The sequence below is a fragment of the Lethenteron reissneri genome, chromosome 63 (assembly GCF_015708825.2).
Source record: "Lethenteron reissneri isolate LAM-NWPU_2019-01 chromosome 63, ASM1570882v1, whole genome shotgun sequence".
NCBI lineage: Eukaryota > Metazoa > Chordata > Hyperoartia > Petromyzontiformes > Petromyzontidae > Lethenteron > Lethenteron reissneri.
The window spans coordinates 2,384,629-2,402,080 of record NC_083841.1 but is presented as its reverse complement, the minus strand read 5'-3'; the positions used below and the strand labels follow the sequence as shown (position 1 = coordinate 2,402,080).

The window sequence follows — 17,452 nt, the reverse complement described above, 5'->3', positions numbered from 1 at the left end:
TGGGTACGGGTAGGCCGTGAGTCACTGGTGAGTAACCGTTTGTCACTCATTTCCCAACGTCTTGTCTCTTCTCACAATTCAAGTTCCTAGAATCAACCCACCCGCGCCTGCAACATGGCTTCATCCCAGAGGTCGCAATCGGGTACCCGTACCCAATACCCGCTGGGTACGGGTAGCCGGGTATCGGGTAGGGTACGGGTACGGGTACCCGTTTGCGACCCTGGTGCGGCTGGGTACGGGTAAAGAATAAAAACCCCTCTTCTTGGTTCTTTCGGTAAAGTCACATAGAAGGGAAATAAAATAATAAAAATAAACATAATAAAATACAATTCTCACGACGTTTCGGCCACAACGCAAGCAGCCGTCCTCAGGTGAAGAACAGGTCTGTCAGAAAGACAGCGTCCGAATGGACATAATAAGACAGTGTTTGAATGGATGCTGTCTTTCCGACAGACCTGTTCTTCACCTGAGGACGGCTGCTTGCGTTGTGGCCGAAACGTCGTGAGAATTGTATTTTATTATGTTTTATTTTTATTATTTTATTATTTCCCTTCTACGCGACTTTACCGAAAGAACCAAGAAGATGAATCCCTGTGGTCACGAAAGCTTTAAATCGGAATCAAAACCCGTTTGCGACCTCTACATGCGTGGCGGCCATCACAGGTGCTCGCCGCTAACACTTTCCCCGTACGTTGTGTGTTAAAGGCTGCACGGGGGGCGGCGGGGGGTGCTTTGTCTTTGTGTGCGGCGAGGCAGATGGGCGTGATGTACTGCAGGGCTCGCGGCGAGCTCACCGTGCAGCCCATCGCGTGGACGCGCTGGCACAACGTGACGCTGTGGCTCGTGCAGCCGGACGAGGTCATCAGACAGGTCACTCGCCAGATCGAGCAGAAGTCATCACGGAGGTCATAAGGGGTCAATCACAGGTCACAGCGGTCATCACAGGTCATCACAGGTCATCACAGGTCACAGCGGTCATCACAGGTCATCACAGGTCACAGTGGGTCATCACAAGTCACAGCGGTCATCACAGGTCACAGCGGGTCATCACAGGTCATCACAGGTCACAGTGGTCATCACAAGTCACAGCGGTCATCACAGGTCACAGCGGTCATCACAGGTCATCACAGAGGTCGTAAAAGGTCATCACAGGTCATCACAGGTCACAGCGGTCATCACAGGTCACAGCGGTCATCACAGGTCATCACAGAGGTCGTAAGAGGTCATCACAGCGATCATCTGAATCAGAATCTTTACTTTTACTGGATAAAATCCGATGAGCTTTTAATCGCTTTTTCACGGATGTGCACATCTGTCCAGATCATCACAGATCATCACAGATCACAGATCATTATCACAGATCATCACAGATCATCACAGATCATCATTGCAGTAATCACAGATCATCACAGATCATCATTGCAGTAATCACAGATCATCACAGGTCATCATTGCAGTAATCACAGATCATCACAGATCATCACAGATCATCATCACAGGTCATCATTGCAGTTATCACAGATCATCACAGATCATCATCGCAGTCATCACAGAGGTTATCACAGAGGTCATCACCGAGGTAATCGGAGGTCATTACAGAGGTCATGCGTGGTGGGTTTTCTCGGGGCACTCCGGGTTGCTTCCACGTGCACACACACATTCATTGGCCGATAGCACCTTGATATAGAGAGGATCGCAGAGCTTGGGCAGTGGTTGGCCCCGGCTCCCTCCGCCCCCCCCCCTCTGTCTCGTCGAGAGTGAGCAAGCACCGTGTCAGCGCGGCGTTAAGAGTTGATATCATTCTTCGATTTAAAGCTTTCGTGACTGCAGGGATTCATCTTCTTGGTTCTTTCGGTAAAGTCACGTAGAAGGGAAATAATAAAATAACAACAACAAAAAATATTATGTTTTATTTTATTACTTTATTATTTCCCTTCTACGTGACTTTACCGAAAGAACCAGAAGATGAATCCCTGCAGTCACAAAAGCTTTAAAAGAATTTTATTATGTTTTATTTTTATTATTTTATTATTTCCCTTCTACGTGACTTTACCGAAAGAACCAAGAAGATGATATCATTCCTTGTTATTACTACGACTACCACGTGTCACGTCCCATGTCCCACGCATGATGTTGTGGTGACTTCCATGTCCCCTATGGACCCATGTCCCACGCATCTCGCCCCATGTGTGCTGTGTCCCATGTCCCACGCGTGATATCCCTTGTGTGGACTTTCACGTCCCGTATGTCCCGTGGCCCACGTAATACGCATCATGCCGAGGGTCGCAACCGGGTACCGATACCCGTACCCTACCCGATACCGGCTACCCGTACCGTACCCGGCCGGGTACGGCTACCCGTTTGCGACCCTGGTGGCGGCTGGGTACGGGTAGGCTGTGAGTCACTGGTGAGTCACCGTTGTCACTCATTTCCCACGGCTTGTCTCTTCTCACAATTCAAGTTCCTAGAATCAACCCACCCGCGCCTGCAACATGGCTTCATCCCAGAAGTCGCAATTGGGTACCCGTACCCTACACCGATACCGGCCGGGTAGCCGGGTATCGGGTAGGGTACGGGTACCCGTTTGTGACCCTGGTGCGGCCGGGTACGGGTAAGGAATCAAAACCCGTTGTGACCTCTGGCATCATATCCCACGGTCGCATTTCCCATGTTCCGTGTCCCATGGCCATGTGCATCACGTCCCACGTGTCCCGTCTGTCCCATGACCCTTGACCCTTGCATCACGTCCCGTGACCCGCACGTCTGATTCCGTGACCCACACGTCTGATCCCGTGACCCACACGTCTGATTCCGTGACCCACACGTCTGATCCCGTGACCCACACGTCTGATTCCGTGACCCGTGTCACTCCGTGTCTAACATCCCCCCTCTCTTCCGTGCCTCCCACCGCCAGTTCCTGTCCACGTCGCCGCTGGTGGAGCCCCCGGACTTTGCGGCGAACATGCGTCAGCTGATGCGCTTCATGCTGCTGCACCCCGAGCCAGCGACGCGATCTTCCCGGGGGGCGCCGCTCGCAGATACCGCCGGGACCCCACGGATCCTGGCAGAGGGTCCCCTGAGGGGGGGGGGGCACCCCCGGTGGCTTCGCCCGGGTCCGGCACTCTTGACGCAGCCGCTTCAACTCCTGCCCCAGTGCAGCTGCACCGCCTGCACACTCGATAGCTTCCCTTCTTCTTCTTCTTGGTTCTTTCGGTCAAGTCACGTAGAAGGGAAATAGTAAAATAATAAAAATAAAACATAATAATTCTCACGACGTTTCGGCCACCAACGCAAGCAGCCGTCCTCAGGTGAAGACCAGGTGAAGACCAGGTCTGTCGAGAAGGACAGAGTCTGAATGACACACCCCAGGCTTGGAGCGTCTATTTAAGCTGGGATGGAGGGGGAAGAGAGCCTTGACAAAATAATTTGCATATCAAGAGGAATTTAGCATATTTATGGGAAATGCAGATATGCGATTAGTACTACTTGTGAAATGCATTATGCAGGATTAGCATTATTATTGTATTATTTGCATTCTACGTGACTTTACCGAAAGAACCAAGAAGAAGCTTCCGTTCTATTCGCGCGCACGACGACGGCGGGGGCAGCAGCAGCTCTGTGGTTCAGGATCTCGATGGCAATGTGGAGGTCTCCTGCTGCTGCTGCTGCTGCTGCTGCTCGCCACGACGAGAGAGGCAGGGTTGCGATTTCCGCATGGAAAATGCGGAAGGAGGGTTCAAATTTTCCCGCATTTTTGCTAAAGTCAACCGCAAACGGTGGAAAGACTACTCCTATGACCGCGCGCTTTTAACAACACGTTAATGCGTTCTATTGGAAAGGATACATCATGTACATGTGCTCGTAATCACGGCTCCGCATTTGAATAAAGTATGTGGTTCTTGTGCGGAAATGCGGAAATCATATATTCATTCCAATCAGTAACTCAAAGCCCTACGTGATGCTGGGCCTTGCATGTATCCTTTCCAATAGAACGCATTAACGTGTTGTTAAAAGCGCGCGGTCATAGGAGTAGTCTTTCCACCGTTTGCGGTTGACTTTAGCAAAAATGCGGGAAAATTTGAACCCTCCTTCCGCATTTTCCATGCGGAAATCGCAACCCTGGAGAGAGGGCTTCAGCAGAGACAGAGAGAGAGTTCGTGTCGCTGTTCTTCCTTGTGTGGTTGACGGAGCGTGCAGAGCACAGTGGGGCTACTGTGCATGGTCCGTCGTTTGGGTTGCGTGGCCACGATCACACTCCTGTGTGTCTTTGTGTTGATGTTCGTGAAGGAAACGTGGTCATCGCTGTGTGTGTTCATGTTCTGATGATGCGGCTGATGACCGGCAAGTTACAGCCACAAACGATACGGAATATTTATGTCGCTTGCGGGAGGAATCCGACGAGATTTAAAGCGCTTTTTCACAGATGCCCAGTCGGGGCCGTTTAGAACGTTACAACAATAAAGGGTGCAAAAAAAAACCGATGAGAGTGAAACGTATAAGAAAGGTAAACACATTTTGACTTAAAACTTTCATGACTGCAGGGATTCATATTCTTTGGTTCTTTCGGTAAAGTCACGTAGATAGAAAAATAATAAAAAAAGTGAGTAAAAATTTAATAAAAAAGAAAGTGAATAAAAATAAAATATTATTTGTAATAAAACACAAAAAAACGAATGTAGACTGTAGCCTGGTTCTTAATCGGAGTGAGTGTACTGGCAGTCTATAATGTAGACTAGCAATGGTTATTAAGCTGGGTGAGTGCACTGGCAGTCTGTAATGTAGACTGTAGCCTGGTTATTAAGCTGGGTGAGTGTACTGGCAGTCTATAATGTAGACTGTAGCCTGGTTATTAAGCTGGGTGAGTGCACTGGCAGTCTATAATGTAGACTGTAGCCTGGTTATTAAGCTGGATGAGTGTAATGGCAGTCTATAATGTAGACTGTAGCCTGGTTATTAAGCTGGGTGAGTGCACTGGCAGTCTAATGTAGACTGTAGCCTGGTTATTAAGCTGGGTGAGTGCACTGGCAGTCTATAATGTAGACTGTAGCCTGGTTATTAAGCTGGGTGAGTGCACTGGCAGTCAATGTAGACTGTAGCCTGGTTATTAAGCTGGGTGAGTGCACTGGCAGTCTATAATGTAGACTGTAGCCTGGTCATTAAGCTGGGTGAGTGTACTGGCAGTCTATAATGTAGACTGGTGCCTGGTTCTTAAGCTGGGTGAGTGTACTGGCAGTCTATAATGTAGACTGTAGCCTGGTTATTAAGCTGGGTGAGTGTACTGGCAGTCTATAATATAGACTGTAGCCTGGTTATTAAGCTGGATGAGTGTACTGGCAGTCTATAATGTAGACTAGCGATGGTTATTAAGTTACATAGCTCCTTTTCCAGAAACGACCTGGCTCTACGTAGGTGGCTTACCATCATCACCACCATCATCATCACCATCATCACTATCATCACCATCATCGTCACCATCACCACCATCATCACCATCATCATCATCACCATCATCACCATCATCACCACCATCATCATCACCATCACCACCATCACCACCATCATCATCACCATCATCACCATCATCACTATCATCATCATCACCATCATCATCACCATCATCACCATCATCGTCACCATCATCATCACCATCATCGTCACCATCATCACCACCATCATCACCACCATCATCATCACCATCATCACCATCATCACTATCATCACCATCATCATCACCACCATCATCATCACTATCATAATCACCATCATCACCACCATCACCACCACCACGTGGTAATCTGTAGCGGATGCGTTATTTAATCATGCGTCTAGCGCCAGGCTGGAGTGCAGTCCTCTGCCACTGAGTAGTTACAGACTGAGTAGTTACAGACTACCTACAGCCACTGAGTAGTTACTGGTGTATGGGATGTGGGGTGTGTGTGGTTTGGTGATTTGGGGTGGTGTGGTGATTTGCGGGGTGTGCGGCGGTGTTTACGATGGGTCATATTCCGGGCCCGGTACTCCACGTTGCCTTGACAAATAAAATGTTTTTATTTTGCGCGGACACTCCGTGACCTCGCGTGTGTCTGCGTGCTGCCCCGTGACTGCCCCGTTAGGGAGCGGTGGTGCAGCGGTTAGCGCGCTCCGCAACGAATCTGGCGAGCCGAGTTCGGCCAACAACCAGTGACGGATTTTACCTGCACCGCCACTTAGAGAGACAAAGGCGGCCGGGCGTGGTGCTCACCACCCAACAACCCGCCCTGCTTACAGCACTTGCCCCTCGCAGTGTTAGAGGCTACACGGGGCTACTTTGTCTTTGCCGTGTAGCCATCAGAGATGGAAGAGCGTCCTCCTACTGCCGCCTGGCGGCTCAATCGCGCAAGTTCAGCACCACCAACAGCGCCACCAGCACCACCAACAGCACCACCACCAGCACCACCACCACCAGCACCACCACCTCGGCTGTTGTTGCCGAGAGAGAGAGAGGAGGGAGAAGCGGCGTCTTGGGTCTCGCCTGGGCACCATGGAGGCCGAGATGACGCCTCCGAGGGCGCTGAGCGGCAGTCGGAGCGGCGGCTACGGGGCCATGGACGACACCAGCTGGGGTCGCGGGACGCGCGCAGGTGGTGGGGTGGGGGGCACGGGGCAGTGGGGGACAATGGTGGGACACGGGGCAGTGGGGGGCAGGGGGGCAGTGGTGGGAGAGTGGGGGGCACGGGGCAGTGGGGGGCACGGGGGCAGTGGTGGGGCACGGGGCAGTGGGGGGCACGGGGCACTGATGGGCAGTGGTGAGCAGAGGTGGACACGGGGCAGTGGGGGCCACGGGACAGTGGGGGGCACGGGGCAGTGGGGGGCACGGGACAGTGGGGGGCACGGGGTAGTGGGGGGCACTGATGGGCAGTGGTGAGCAGTGGGGGGCACGGGGCAGTGGGGGGTACGGGGCAGTGGGGGGCACGGGGCAGTGGGGGCAGGGGGTCAGTGGGGGGCAGGGGGTCAGTGGGGGGCACGGGGCAGTGGGGGGCACGGGGCAGTGGGGGCACGGGGCAGTGGTGGGCAGGGGGTCAGTGGTGGACACGGGGCAGTGGGGGGCAGGGGGGCAGTGGGGGGCACGGGGCAGTGGGGGGCACGGGGCAGTGGGGGGCAGTGGGGGGCACGGGGCAGTGGGGGGCAGTGGGGGGCACGGGGACATGAACGCGCATTGCTGTGTCGCGACAGCCGAATGTGAGCGTGAGTGAATTCGCGAGTGAATCTGTGAGAAGATCACGTTGGCACTTGGGGCTAATTGGGTGGGAGAAACGGTGTCGGCCGAAGAAATCACTGGTCGGGGCGCTCGGCACGGTGATGAAGGAATCGGGGGGGGGGGGGGTGCGCCGGAAGATCTTCGCTCATTCATTCATTAGCTTGTTCATTCATTCGCTCATTCATTCATTATCTCATTCATTCGCTCAATCATTCATTAGCTCATTCATACATTCGCTCATGCATTCATTAGCACATTCATTCGCTCATTCATTCATTAGCTCATTCATTCGCTCATTTATTCATTCGCCCATTCATTCGCTCATTCATTCGCTCGTTCATTCATTAGCTCATTCATTCATTATCACATTCATTAGCTCATTCATTCATTAGCTCATTCATTCGCTCATTCATTCATTAGCTCATTCATTCATTAGCTCATTCATTCGTGAGCTCATTCATTAGCTCATTCATTCGCTCATTCATTCATTCGCTCATTCATTCATTAGCTCATTCATTCATTAGCTCATTCATTCATTCGCTCCATCGCCATCCAACAGCAGCCAAACGTTCAGTCACCGAACGGGGTGCCAGTGCAGTCGACAATTTCAAACCAAATCACAATCCCCGCACCAAATCATTGCGGCAATTTTTCGAAAGTCCGCCCATTCATTCGTTTATCCTTCAAACCATTCCGGCTCAACGCCGCGGTGGCTAGGAGATGTTAACTACCTCGCCTGGTACGCAGGAGGTCGTGGGTTCGATCCCGACCCTGACGCCTGCTTCTGAATATTTGGAGTTTGCGTGTCTCTCGCATTCAGAATCAACATCACCACGCGCTTCGAGTATTCGGCTGATCTGAACGATGATGATGACGATAGGCCAACTTCGTTGAGTTGTCATTTGTGATAGCCAGGGTAAGGCGCCTTAACCGGTAAAATAAATCAAACAATTATTCCGGATCGAAATCGGCCGCAAACTACACGCGCTGCACAAGCCCGATGCTTGCTAAACCACCCTCGTGGTAATTGTTTTTTTTACCCTTTTATCTGGCAACAAAACTGACACCTTTTTAAACAAGGAGTCATGTTTGTATTGACCACAATTCCTGCGGCCTGATGCTGTTGTTGATGGTGTTGTTGATGGTGTTGTTAATGATGATGTTGTTGATGGTGTTGTTGATGATGTTGTTGATGGTGTTGTTGATGATGATGTTGTTGATGGTGTTGTTGATAATGTTGATGGTGTTGTTGATGGTGTTGTTGTTGATGATGTTGTTGATTATGTTGTTGATGGTGTTGTTGATGGTGTTGTTGATGGTGTTGTTAATGATGATGTTGTTGATGGTGTTGTTGATGATGTTGTTGATGGTGTTGTTGATGATGATGTTGTTGATGGTGTTGTTGATGGTGTTGTTGATAATGTTGATGGTGTTGTTGATGGTGTTGTTGATGATGATGTTGTTGATGATGTTGTTGATGATGTTGTTGATTATGTTGTTGATGCTGTTGTTGATGGTGTTGTTGTTGATGATGATGTTGTTGATTATGTTGTTGATGGTGTTCCTGATGCTGTTGTTGATGGTGTTGTTGATGGTGTTGTTGATGGTGTTGTTGTTGATGATGTTGTTGATTATGTTGTTGATGGTGTTGTTGATGGTGTTGTTGATGGTGTTGTTGTTGATGATGTTGTTGATGGTGTTGTTGATGATGTTGTTGATGGTGTTGTTGATGGTGTTGTTGATGGTGTTGTTGTTGATGATGTTGTTGATTATGTTGTTGATGATGTTGTTGATGGTGTTGTTGATGGTGTTGTTGATAATGTTGATGGTGTTGTTGTTGATGATGTTGTTGATTATGTTGTTGATGCTGTTGTTGATGGTGTTGTTGATGGTGTTGTTGATGGTGTTGATGGTGTTCCTGATGCTGTTGTTGATGGTGTTGTTGTTGTTGTTGATGATGTTGTTGATGTTGTTGTTGATTATGTTGTTGATGGTGTTCCTGATGCTGTTGTTGATGGTATTGTTGATGGTGTTGTTGATGGTGTTGTTGATGGTGTTGTTGATGGTGTTGCTGATGGTGTTGTTGATGGTGTTGCTGTTTATGCTGTTGTTGATGCTGATGTTGATGCTGTTATTGATGCTGTCGATGATGTTGTTGATGGTGTTGTTGATGGTGTTGTTGATGGTGTTACTGATTATGCTGATGACGTTGTTGATGCTGTTGTTGACGATGTTGTTGTTGATGATGTTGTGGATGACGTTGTTGTTGACGTTGTTGTTGACGTTGTTGTTGATGGTGTTGTTGATGCTGTTGTTGATGTTGTTGTTGATGCTGTTGTTGATGGTGTTGTTGATGGTGTTGTTGATGGTGTTGTTGATGCTGCTGTTGTTGTTGTTGATGCTGTTGTTGATGCTGTTGTTGATGGTGTTGTTGATGGTGTTGTTGATGGTGTTGTTGATGCTGCTGTTGTTGTTGTTGACGCTGTTGTTGACGCTGTTGTTGATGCTGTTGTTGATGGTGTTGTTGATGGTGTTGTTGATGGTGTTACTGATTATGCTGATGACGTTGTCGATGATGTTGTTGATGCTGTTGTTGTTGGTGTTGTTGATGCTGTTGTTGACGCTGTTGTTGACGCTGCTGTTGCTGCTGCTGCTGTTGGAGCAGACGAGGAGGCGGCGGGCGACGTGGTGTCCATGGCCGACTCGACGGCCACGCTGGAGGAGCTCGAGGAGGAGCTGGTCCGCATCGAGCGGCTCCGCGAGCAGCTGGTGCGGCGAGAGTCGGAGCTCAGATACATGTGAGGCAACGTCCCCCCAACGTCCCCTCAAGGTCCCCTCAACGTCCTCCCAACGTCCCCTCAACGTCCCCTCAACGTCCCCCCAACGTCCCCCCAACGTCCCCTCAAGGTCCCCTCAACGTCCCCCCAACGTCCCCTCAACGTCCCCCCAACGTCCCCCCAACGTCCCCTCAAGGTCCCCTCAACGTCCCCCCAACGTCCCCCCAACGTCCCCCCAACGTACCCTCAACGTCCTCCCAACGTCCCCTCAACGTCCCCTCAACGTCCCCCCAACGTCCCCCCAACGTCTCCTCAACGTCCCCTCAACGTCCCCCCAACGTCCCCTCAACGTCCCCTCAACGTCCTCCCAACGTCCCCCCAACGTCCCCCCAACGTCCCCCCAACGTCCCCCCAACGTCCCCCCAACGTCCCCCCAACGTCCCCTCAACGTCCCCCCAACGTCCCCCAACGTCCCCAACGTCCCCTCAACGTCCCCCCAACGTCCCCTCAACGTCCCCCCAACGTCCCCTCAACGTCCCCCCAACGTCCCCCAACGTCCCCCAACGTCCCCCCAACGTCCCCTCAACGTCCCCTCAGTAACTCCTCAACACCCCCCTCAGTAACCCCTCAACATCCTGCTGGAAGGGCAGAATCAAATTGAATGGGATCAGGGATTTCATTTTGTGCAGCCATTGGTGACCAGGCCAAGAGCATCAACTCACTGCACATGAGAACCCGGTTTCAGCACTTCTCAGTCTGTGTGACCATGTGGGTCTCAACGTGAATCTATGGGTCTCTGTCTGAGTCTATGGGTCTCTGTGTGAGTCTATGGGTGTCTGTGCGAGTCTATGTGTCTCTGTGTGAGTCTATGGGTCTCTGTGTGTCTGTGGGTCTCTGTGCGAATCTGGGTCTCTACGTGAGTCTATGGGTCTCTGTGTGAGTCTATGGGTCTCTGTGTGAGTCTATGGGTCTTTGTGTGAGTTATGGGTCTCAATGTGAGTCTATGGGTCTCAACGTGAGTCTATGGGTCTCTGTGTGAGTCTGTGGGTCTCTCGGGTCGCCGGGTTCATAGCGCAGCGTAGCGCTAACCGCTACACCACCACTCCCCACCCGCACACACACACACAACACGCACGCACAATGTAGCTTGCATTGGCAAGACAAACCTCCCAAGGCCGACCCCCCCCCCCCCCCTGCCGGAAAATCACTCGGTAGGCACACACACAGCAACAGCAGCAGCAGCAGCAAAAAAACTTGGCAGGATCCTCCTGAGAAGGAGTCTTGAGACTCGGCGAGGCTCCGCCGGTGGCGAACGGGCGGATCGGGAGCGACGGTAGCGCGTGACGATCCCGTCGGTGGTGCCGTGTGCCGGCAGGATGGACGACATGCAGCTGTGCCAGGAGATCTCGCGCCTCAAGGCGGAGCTGCAGGCCCTGGTCTCCCTCCCAGGTGACTCACGGGGGGACCCTCCACATGCAAGGCCACGCCGCTGCCCACCGCACCCCCACCCACCTCCCTGCACCTCCACCCACCTTCTGCACCTCCACCCACCTCTTTGCACCTCCACCCACCTCCACCCACCCACCTCTCTGCACCTCCCCGCACCCCCTGCACCCCAACCCACCTCCCTGCACCCCCACCCACCTCCCTGCACCCCCACCCACCTCCCTGCACCCCCACCCACCTCCCTGCACCCCCACCCACCTCCCTGCACCCCCACCCACCTCCCTGCACCCCCACCCACCTCCCTGCACCCCCACCCACCTCCCTGCACCCCACCCACCTCCCTGCACCCCTACCCACCTCCCTGCACCCCCACCCACCTCCCTGCACCCCCACCCACCTCCCTGCACCTCCACCCACCTCCCTGCACCTCCTGCACCCCCACCCACCCCCACCCACCTCCCTGCACCCCCACCCACCTTCCTGCACCCCCATCCACCTCCCTGCACCTCCACCCACCTCCCTGCACCTCCTGCACCTCCACCCACCTCTTTGCACCCCCACCCACCCACCTCCACCCACCTCTCTGCACCTCCCTGCACCTCCCTGCACCCCCACCCACCTCCACCACCTCCCTGCACCTCCCTGCACCTCCACCCACCTCCACCCACCTCCCTGCACCTCGCCGCTCGCCTCGGTGCCTTGGCTCTCCCCCAGACGCGGAGCGCGCGGGCAGCGCGGCGCGTGCCCAGGAGGAGTCGCTCATCAGGACGATCCACGAGCTGGTGGAGAAGAGGGACTACCTGGTGGACGACGTGGAGCTCGAGAGGCTCAGGTGCGCGCACCTCTCTCGCCCCGCACCCCCACGGACAACGATCCCCCGCGTGATTCTAGACTTGAAGCTTTCGTGACTGCGAGGATTCATACTCTTGGGTTTTTTCGGTAAAGTCACGTAGGTAGAAATAAATAATAAAAGAAATAAACCAAATAATGGAATTTCTTGTATTATATTTATTTATTTTTATAATATAATTTCTATTTATTTATTTATTATTATTTTATTTTTACCTACGTGACTTTACCGATAAAACCGAAGAGTATCTCCCGTGTAGCCTGAACAGACTGTAGGGGCAAGTGCTGTTAGCGAGCGCCTATGAAGGCCGGCACGGCACACGAGGAGATGGGGTGGCAAGCACCACGCCCGGCCGCCTTTGTCTCCCCAGTGGCGACGTTTACTACACACCGCACCGGGTACTCAGTTGAGGCTGAGTCGACCTTGGGGGAGGCTCAGGAACCGTTTCAGATAATCGTCACTGGTGTTGGCCGTGAGCGGGAATCGAACCCGGGTCGCCGGGTTCGCGGCGCTAACCGCTGCGCCACCGCTCCCCCGGGTGGTCGACCCTGCGCTGTGTGACGCAGGGAGCGCGAGGAGGACAAGGAGATGTCAGATTTCCTGCAGAAGAAGCTCAGGAAGAAGGAGCGGCCATTGCGAGCAGGTACCTCGTGCAGCCAGCTATGGCTGCAGAGTTTGGTGGTACATGTTGTTTATGTCGTTTATTGTGAAAATTCGGTCACAGTTCCTATGACCACTGTTTCATTGCTTTTATGGCTTTATTTTGGTGATTTTCGAAAAGTTTTCTGGTTTGGCCATGTTTGTGTTGTTGTAGTACAGAGTTAGACTGATGGCCTTAATCTAAGTTGTCTTGTGGTTGTTGTTGTTGTTGTTTGACTTGCATCCCACTGGGATATTTGCACCGGGTTGGTGTACGGTGTTTTTTTCTGCAATATTTTGCTGTCTTTTCTTGGATTTTCTGTTTGCACTTAGTCACTTTAAGATGTTTTCTTGTTCATGTTTTTGTTTTTTGTTTGTTGCGGTTGCACCCGATTCAAGAGCCGAATGGCTCACAGGGCTATACCTAATACATGAACTTTGAACCTCGTGAGCACGCGCGTTATCCCTCCCAAATTGTCAATCGACATCGCGCCCATTTCTCGGCCGCTACGGATGTCCGCACGGTGATGAACCACCGCTGCTGCTGCTTAGTGGAGCCGTCGTTTGTGACGATGGCCAGGTCGCTCAATGGGTCCCATACCTGGTGCGGAAAATAAATAAAAATTACACAGGTCAACAAAAAAAAAATTCTGGCCTGGACTTTTGCAGCTGTTCTAGACTAATTTCAGGGTGCCGATTCGAAATCTGATCTCAGATTTGCTCTATCACATCTCATTTTTATGCTATAGGCATACCCCATTTTCATTGATTTTACCAGAAATTAACTCTGTCACTTATGATTGCAAGTTGATGCGAGTCAGTGACTGCTTTAGTGTTAAAATACGGTGCTGTATTTTTAGGACAGTGTTTATAATATCATTTTATGTAGATATACACATTTATTGAATATTTTTCTTCCGCAGTTTTTATTGAAAATACAATATTTAATATCTCAAAAAACCTGATGCGATAGACAAAAACTGATGCCAGATTTGGAATCAGCACCCCAAAATTACCTTAATACCTTTCGATTTAAAGCTTTCGTGACTGCAGGGATTCATCTTCTTGGTTCTTTCGGTAAAGTCACGTAGAAGGGAAGTAATAAAATAATAAATAATAAAACATAATAAAATAACCTTAATACCGTTGGAATACCTCGTGCCAGAAAAAGTGTGTTGACCAGTGTAGTTATCGAGTGCGACTCGCGACGTCTGTCCGCGTGTGTCTCCGCAGACGCGGTGCGGGCGGGGGACCGCCGGGAGAGCGAGGGGTCCCCGCAGGGAAAGCCGACGTTCGCCAAGACAGGTCTCACCCTCCTCAAGGACTGCTGCGGCTTGGCCTCCTGCTGCGTGCAGTGACCTCCCGTGGGGACAGCGCTCGCGTCGGGAGCGGGAAGGCGCGTGTGCGGGCGCGTGTGTGTGTGGGTGAGTGTGGGCGTGTGTGGGTGAGTGAGTGTGGATGAGTGTGGGTGAGTGTGGGTGAGTGAGTGTGAGCGAGTGTGAGTAAGTGTGAGCGTGTGTGGGTGAGTGTGGGCGAGTGTGGGCGTGTGTGGGTGAGTGTGTGTGGATGAGTGTGGGTGAGTGTGGGTGAGTGTGGGCGTGTGTGGGTGAGTGTGTGTGGATGAGTGTGGGTGAGTGTGGGTGAGTGAGTGTAAGTGTGAGCGTGTGTGGGTGAGTGAGTGTGAGCGTGTGTGAGTGAGCGTGGGCGAATGTGAGTGAGCATGGGCGTGTGTGGACGAGCGAGTGAGTGTGAGCGTGTGTGGGTGAGTGAGTGTGAGCGAGTGTGAGCGAGTGTGGGTTAGTGAGTGTGAGTGAGTGTGAGTGAGTGTGAGCGAGTGTGAGCGTGTGTGGGTTAGTGAGTGTGAGCGTGTGTGGGTGAGCGAGTGTGAGCGTGTGTGGGTGAGTGAGTGTGAGCGAGTGTGAGCGAGTGTGGGTGAGTGAGTGTGAGCGAGTGTGAGCGTGTGTGGGTTAGTGAGTGTGAGCGTGTGTGGGTGTGAGGGAGCGAGTGTGAGTGAGTGTGAGCGTGTGTGGGTGAGTGAGTGTGAGTGTGAGCGTGTGTGGGTGTGAGGGAGCGAGTGTGAGTGAGTGTGAGTGAGTGTGAGCGTGTGTGGGTGAGTGAGTGTGTGTGAGTGTGAGCGGGTGTGAGTGAGTGTGAGTGAGTGTGAGCGAGTGTGAGCGTGTGTGGGTGAGTGAGTGTGTGTGAGCGTGTGTGGGTGAGTGAGTATGAGCGAGTGTGAGCGTGTGTGGGTGAGTGAGTGTGAGTGAGTGTGAGTGAGTATGAGCGAGTGTGAGCGAGTGTGGGTGTAAGTGAGTGTGAGTGAGTGTGAGTGGGTGTGAGTGAGTGTGAGTGAGTGTGAGTGAGTGTGAGCGAGTGTGAGTGAGTGTGAGTGAGTATGAGCGAGTGTGAGCGAGTGTGGGTGAGTGAGTGTGAGCGAGTGTGAGTGAGTGTGAGTGAGTGTGAGTGAGTGTGAGCGAGTGTGAGCGAGTGTGGGTGAGTGTGAGTGAGTGTGAGTGTGAGCGAGTGTGAGTGAGTGTGAGTGAGTATGAGCGAGTGTGAGCGAGTGTGGGTGAGTGTGAGTGAGTGTGAGTGAGTGTGAGTGAGTGTGAGTGAGTGTGAGCGTGTGAGTGTGAGCGTGTGTGGGTGAGTGAGTATGAGCGAGTGTGAGCGAGTGTGGGTGAGTGAGTATGAGCGAGTGTGAGCGAGTGTGGGTGAGTGAGTGTGAGTGAGTGTGAGTGAGTGTGAGTGAGTGTGAGTGAGTGTGAGCGAGTGTGAGCGTGTGTGGGTGAGTGAGTATGAGCGAGTGTGAGCGAGTGTGGGTGAGTGAGTGTGAGTGAGTGTGAGCGTGTGTGAGTGAGTGTGAGTGAGTGTGAGTGAGTATGAGCGAGTGTGAGCGTGTGTGGGTGAGTGAGTGTGAGTGAGTGTGAGTGAGTGTGAGCAAGTGTCTGTGTGTGGGGAGCGGTGGTGTAGCGGTTAGCGCCATGCTGCGCTACGAACCCGGCGACCCGAGTTCGATTCCCGATCACGGCCAACACCAGTGACGATTATCTGAACCGATCCTGGGCCTCCCCAAGGTCGACTCAGCCTCAAATGAGTACCCGGTGCGGTGTGTCGACATCGCCACTAGGGAGACAAAGGCGGCCGGGCGTGGTGCTGGCCACCCACCCCCTTGTGCGCCATTCCGGCCTTCATAGGTGCTCGCTAACAGCTCTTGCCCCAACAGTCTGTTAAGGCTACACGGGGGATCTTTGTCTTTATCTTCGTGTGTAGAGCGAGCGGTAGTGCAGCGGTTATCGCACTGCGCTACGAACCCGGTGATCCAAGTTCAATAACCAACATCAGTGACGAATATCTGAACTGGTCCAAAGCCTGGCGCACAGTGGTCATCAATACCCTGACTGATTTGGCAAAATGCTGCTGCCAATCAGATTTGGGATGAGGGAGATGTTGACCTTCCTGCTCAGACTTCTATTTGCATCTGTTGGGACTTCCAGCATCTGTTGGGACTTGCATCTGTTGGGACTTGCATCTGTTGGGACTTCCATCTGTCCGGACTTACATCTGTTCGGCTGTTTAGACTTGCATCTGTTAGGATTTCGGCGGAGAGGAGTGGCTCCGATTCTATGCTATGCTTGCGTAAGGCAGCAGTGGCCTGCTGCTGCCCGCCATGACGAGAGGGCTTCAGCAGAGAGAGAGAGTTTGTGTCGTGTCGCTGTTCCTTAACCTCCTCCGTAGAAGGAGCGCAGACTGTGGTACTTTACGATATGCTCCCGAGTTTGAGTTGCATGGCCACAGTCACCCTCTGACTCGTATCCAGTGTATCTCTGTGTACCTCTGTGTGTCTCTATGGGTCTATTTGGCTCTTTATAGGTCTCAAAGTGTCTCTGCGAGTCGCTGTGGGTTTGCTCTGTGGTGCATCGTGTTGGTTGCATGGCCTCAATCGCACTTGTGTTGCCCGTGTCTTTAATTTCCTATTTATGAAGGAGATGTGCGCCTCGGCCTGTTGTTGTTGATGTTCTGATGATGCGGTTCATGGCTCCCACCACCAGTGTCTCCGACGAGGAGGATGAGGAATGTCACAGGCAGGAGGCGGTGCGATGATGATGTTTGGGTCTCGAATGAGGAGGTGTTGATTCATCTGGACGTCCACGTTGCTACACTCAGTGAAGCAGCATCAGCAGCAGCGTTCATCCCGATCTGAGTGGTGATATTCTAGGATGGTGACATCAGCAGCAGCGTTCTGCTGGGTCTGGGTGGTGCGATTCTAGGATGGTGACATCAGCAGCAGCAGTAGCAGCGTTCTGCTGGGTCTGGGTGGTGAGATTCTAGGATGGTGACATCAGCAGCAGCAGCAGCGTTCTGCTGGGTCTGGGTGGTGAGATTCTAGGATGGTGACATCAGCAGCAGCAGTAGCAGCGTTCTGCTGGGTCTGGGTGGTGAGATTCTAGGATGGTGACATCAGCAGCAGCAGCAGCGTTCTGCTGGGTCTGGGTGGTGAGATTCTAG

General features: G+C 52.4%; 3 protein-coding genes across 5 annotated transcripts in view; 2 read left to right on the top strand and 1 right to left on the bottom strand.

Annotated features, from left to right (window-relative positions):
* LOC133358807 (arylsulfatase G-like) overlaps positions 1-658 on the bottom strand; it is an 11,272-nt gene extending 10,614 nt beyond the window's left edge. The window contains exon 1 of the mRNA XM_061577255.1: positions 648-658. Coding sequence (XP_061433239.1) covers positions 648-658 — 11 coding nt within the window. The remainder of the gene's footprint in view (positions 1-647) is intronic.
* Positions 659-733: 75 nt separating this feature from the next.
* On the top strand, positions 734-5,861 carry LOC133358806 (protein N-terminal asparagine amidohydrolase-like). The gene is made up of 3 exons (XM_061577253.1): positions 734-870; positions 2,915-3,071; positions 5,830-5,861. The coding sequence occupies exons 1-3, from the start codon at positions 757-759 to the stop codon at positions 5,859-5,861; spliced, it is 303 nt and encodes a 100-aa protein (XP_061433237.1). The 5' UTR covers positions 734-756.
* A 532-nt stretch (positions 5,862-6,393) lies between these two features.
* Positions 6,394-14,936, top strand: LOC133358727 (bMERB domain-containing protein 1-like). 3 transcript variants are annotated; one of them, XM_061577165.1, is made up of 6 exons: positions 6,394-6,623; positions 9,903-10,006; positions 11,390-11,463; positions 12,175-12,292; positions 12,877-12,953; positions 14,183-14,936. In XM_061577165.1, exons 1-6 carry the CDS (start codon positions 6,521-6,523, stop codon positions 14,409-14,411), a joined length of 705 nt encoding a protein of 234 aa, XP_061433149.1. In that variant the 5' UTR covers positions 6,394-6,520; the 3' UTR covers positions 14,412-14,936. The 3 variants fall into 3 exon arrangements, with proteins under 3 accessions (XP_061433149.1, XP_061433150.1, XP_061433151.1); XM_061577166.1 differs by having other exon boundaries at positions 9,903-10,035; positions 14,183-14,929; XM_061577167.1 differs by having other exon boundaries at positions 6,394-6,620; positions 9,903-10,035; positions 14,183-14,926.
* Positions 14,937-17,452: the final 2,516 nt, after the last annotated feature.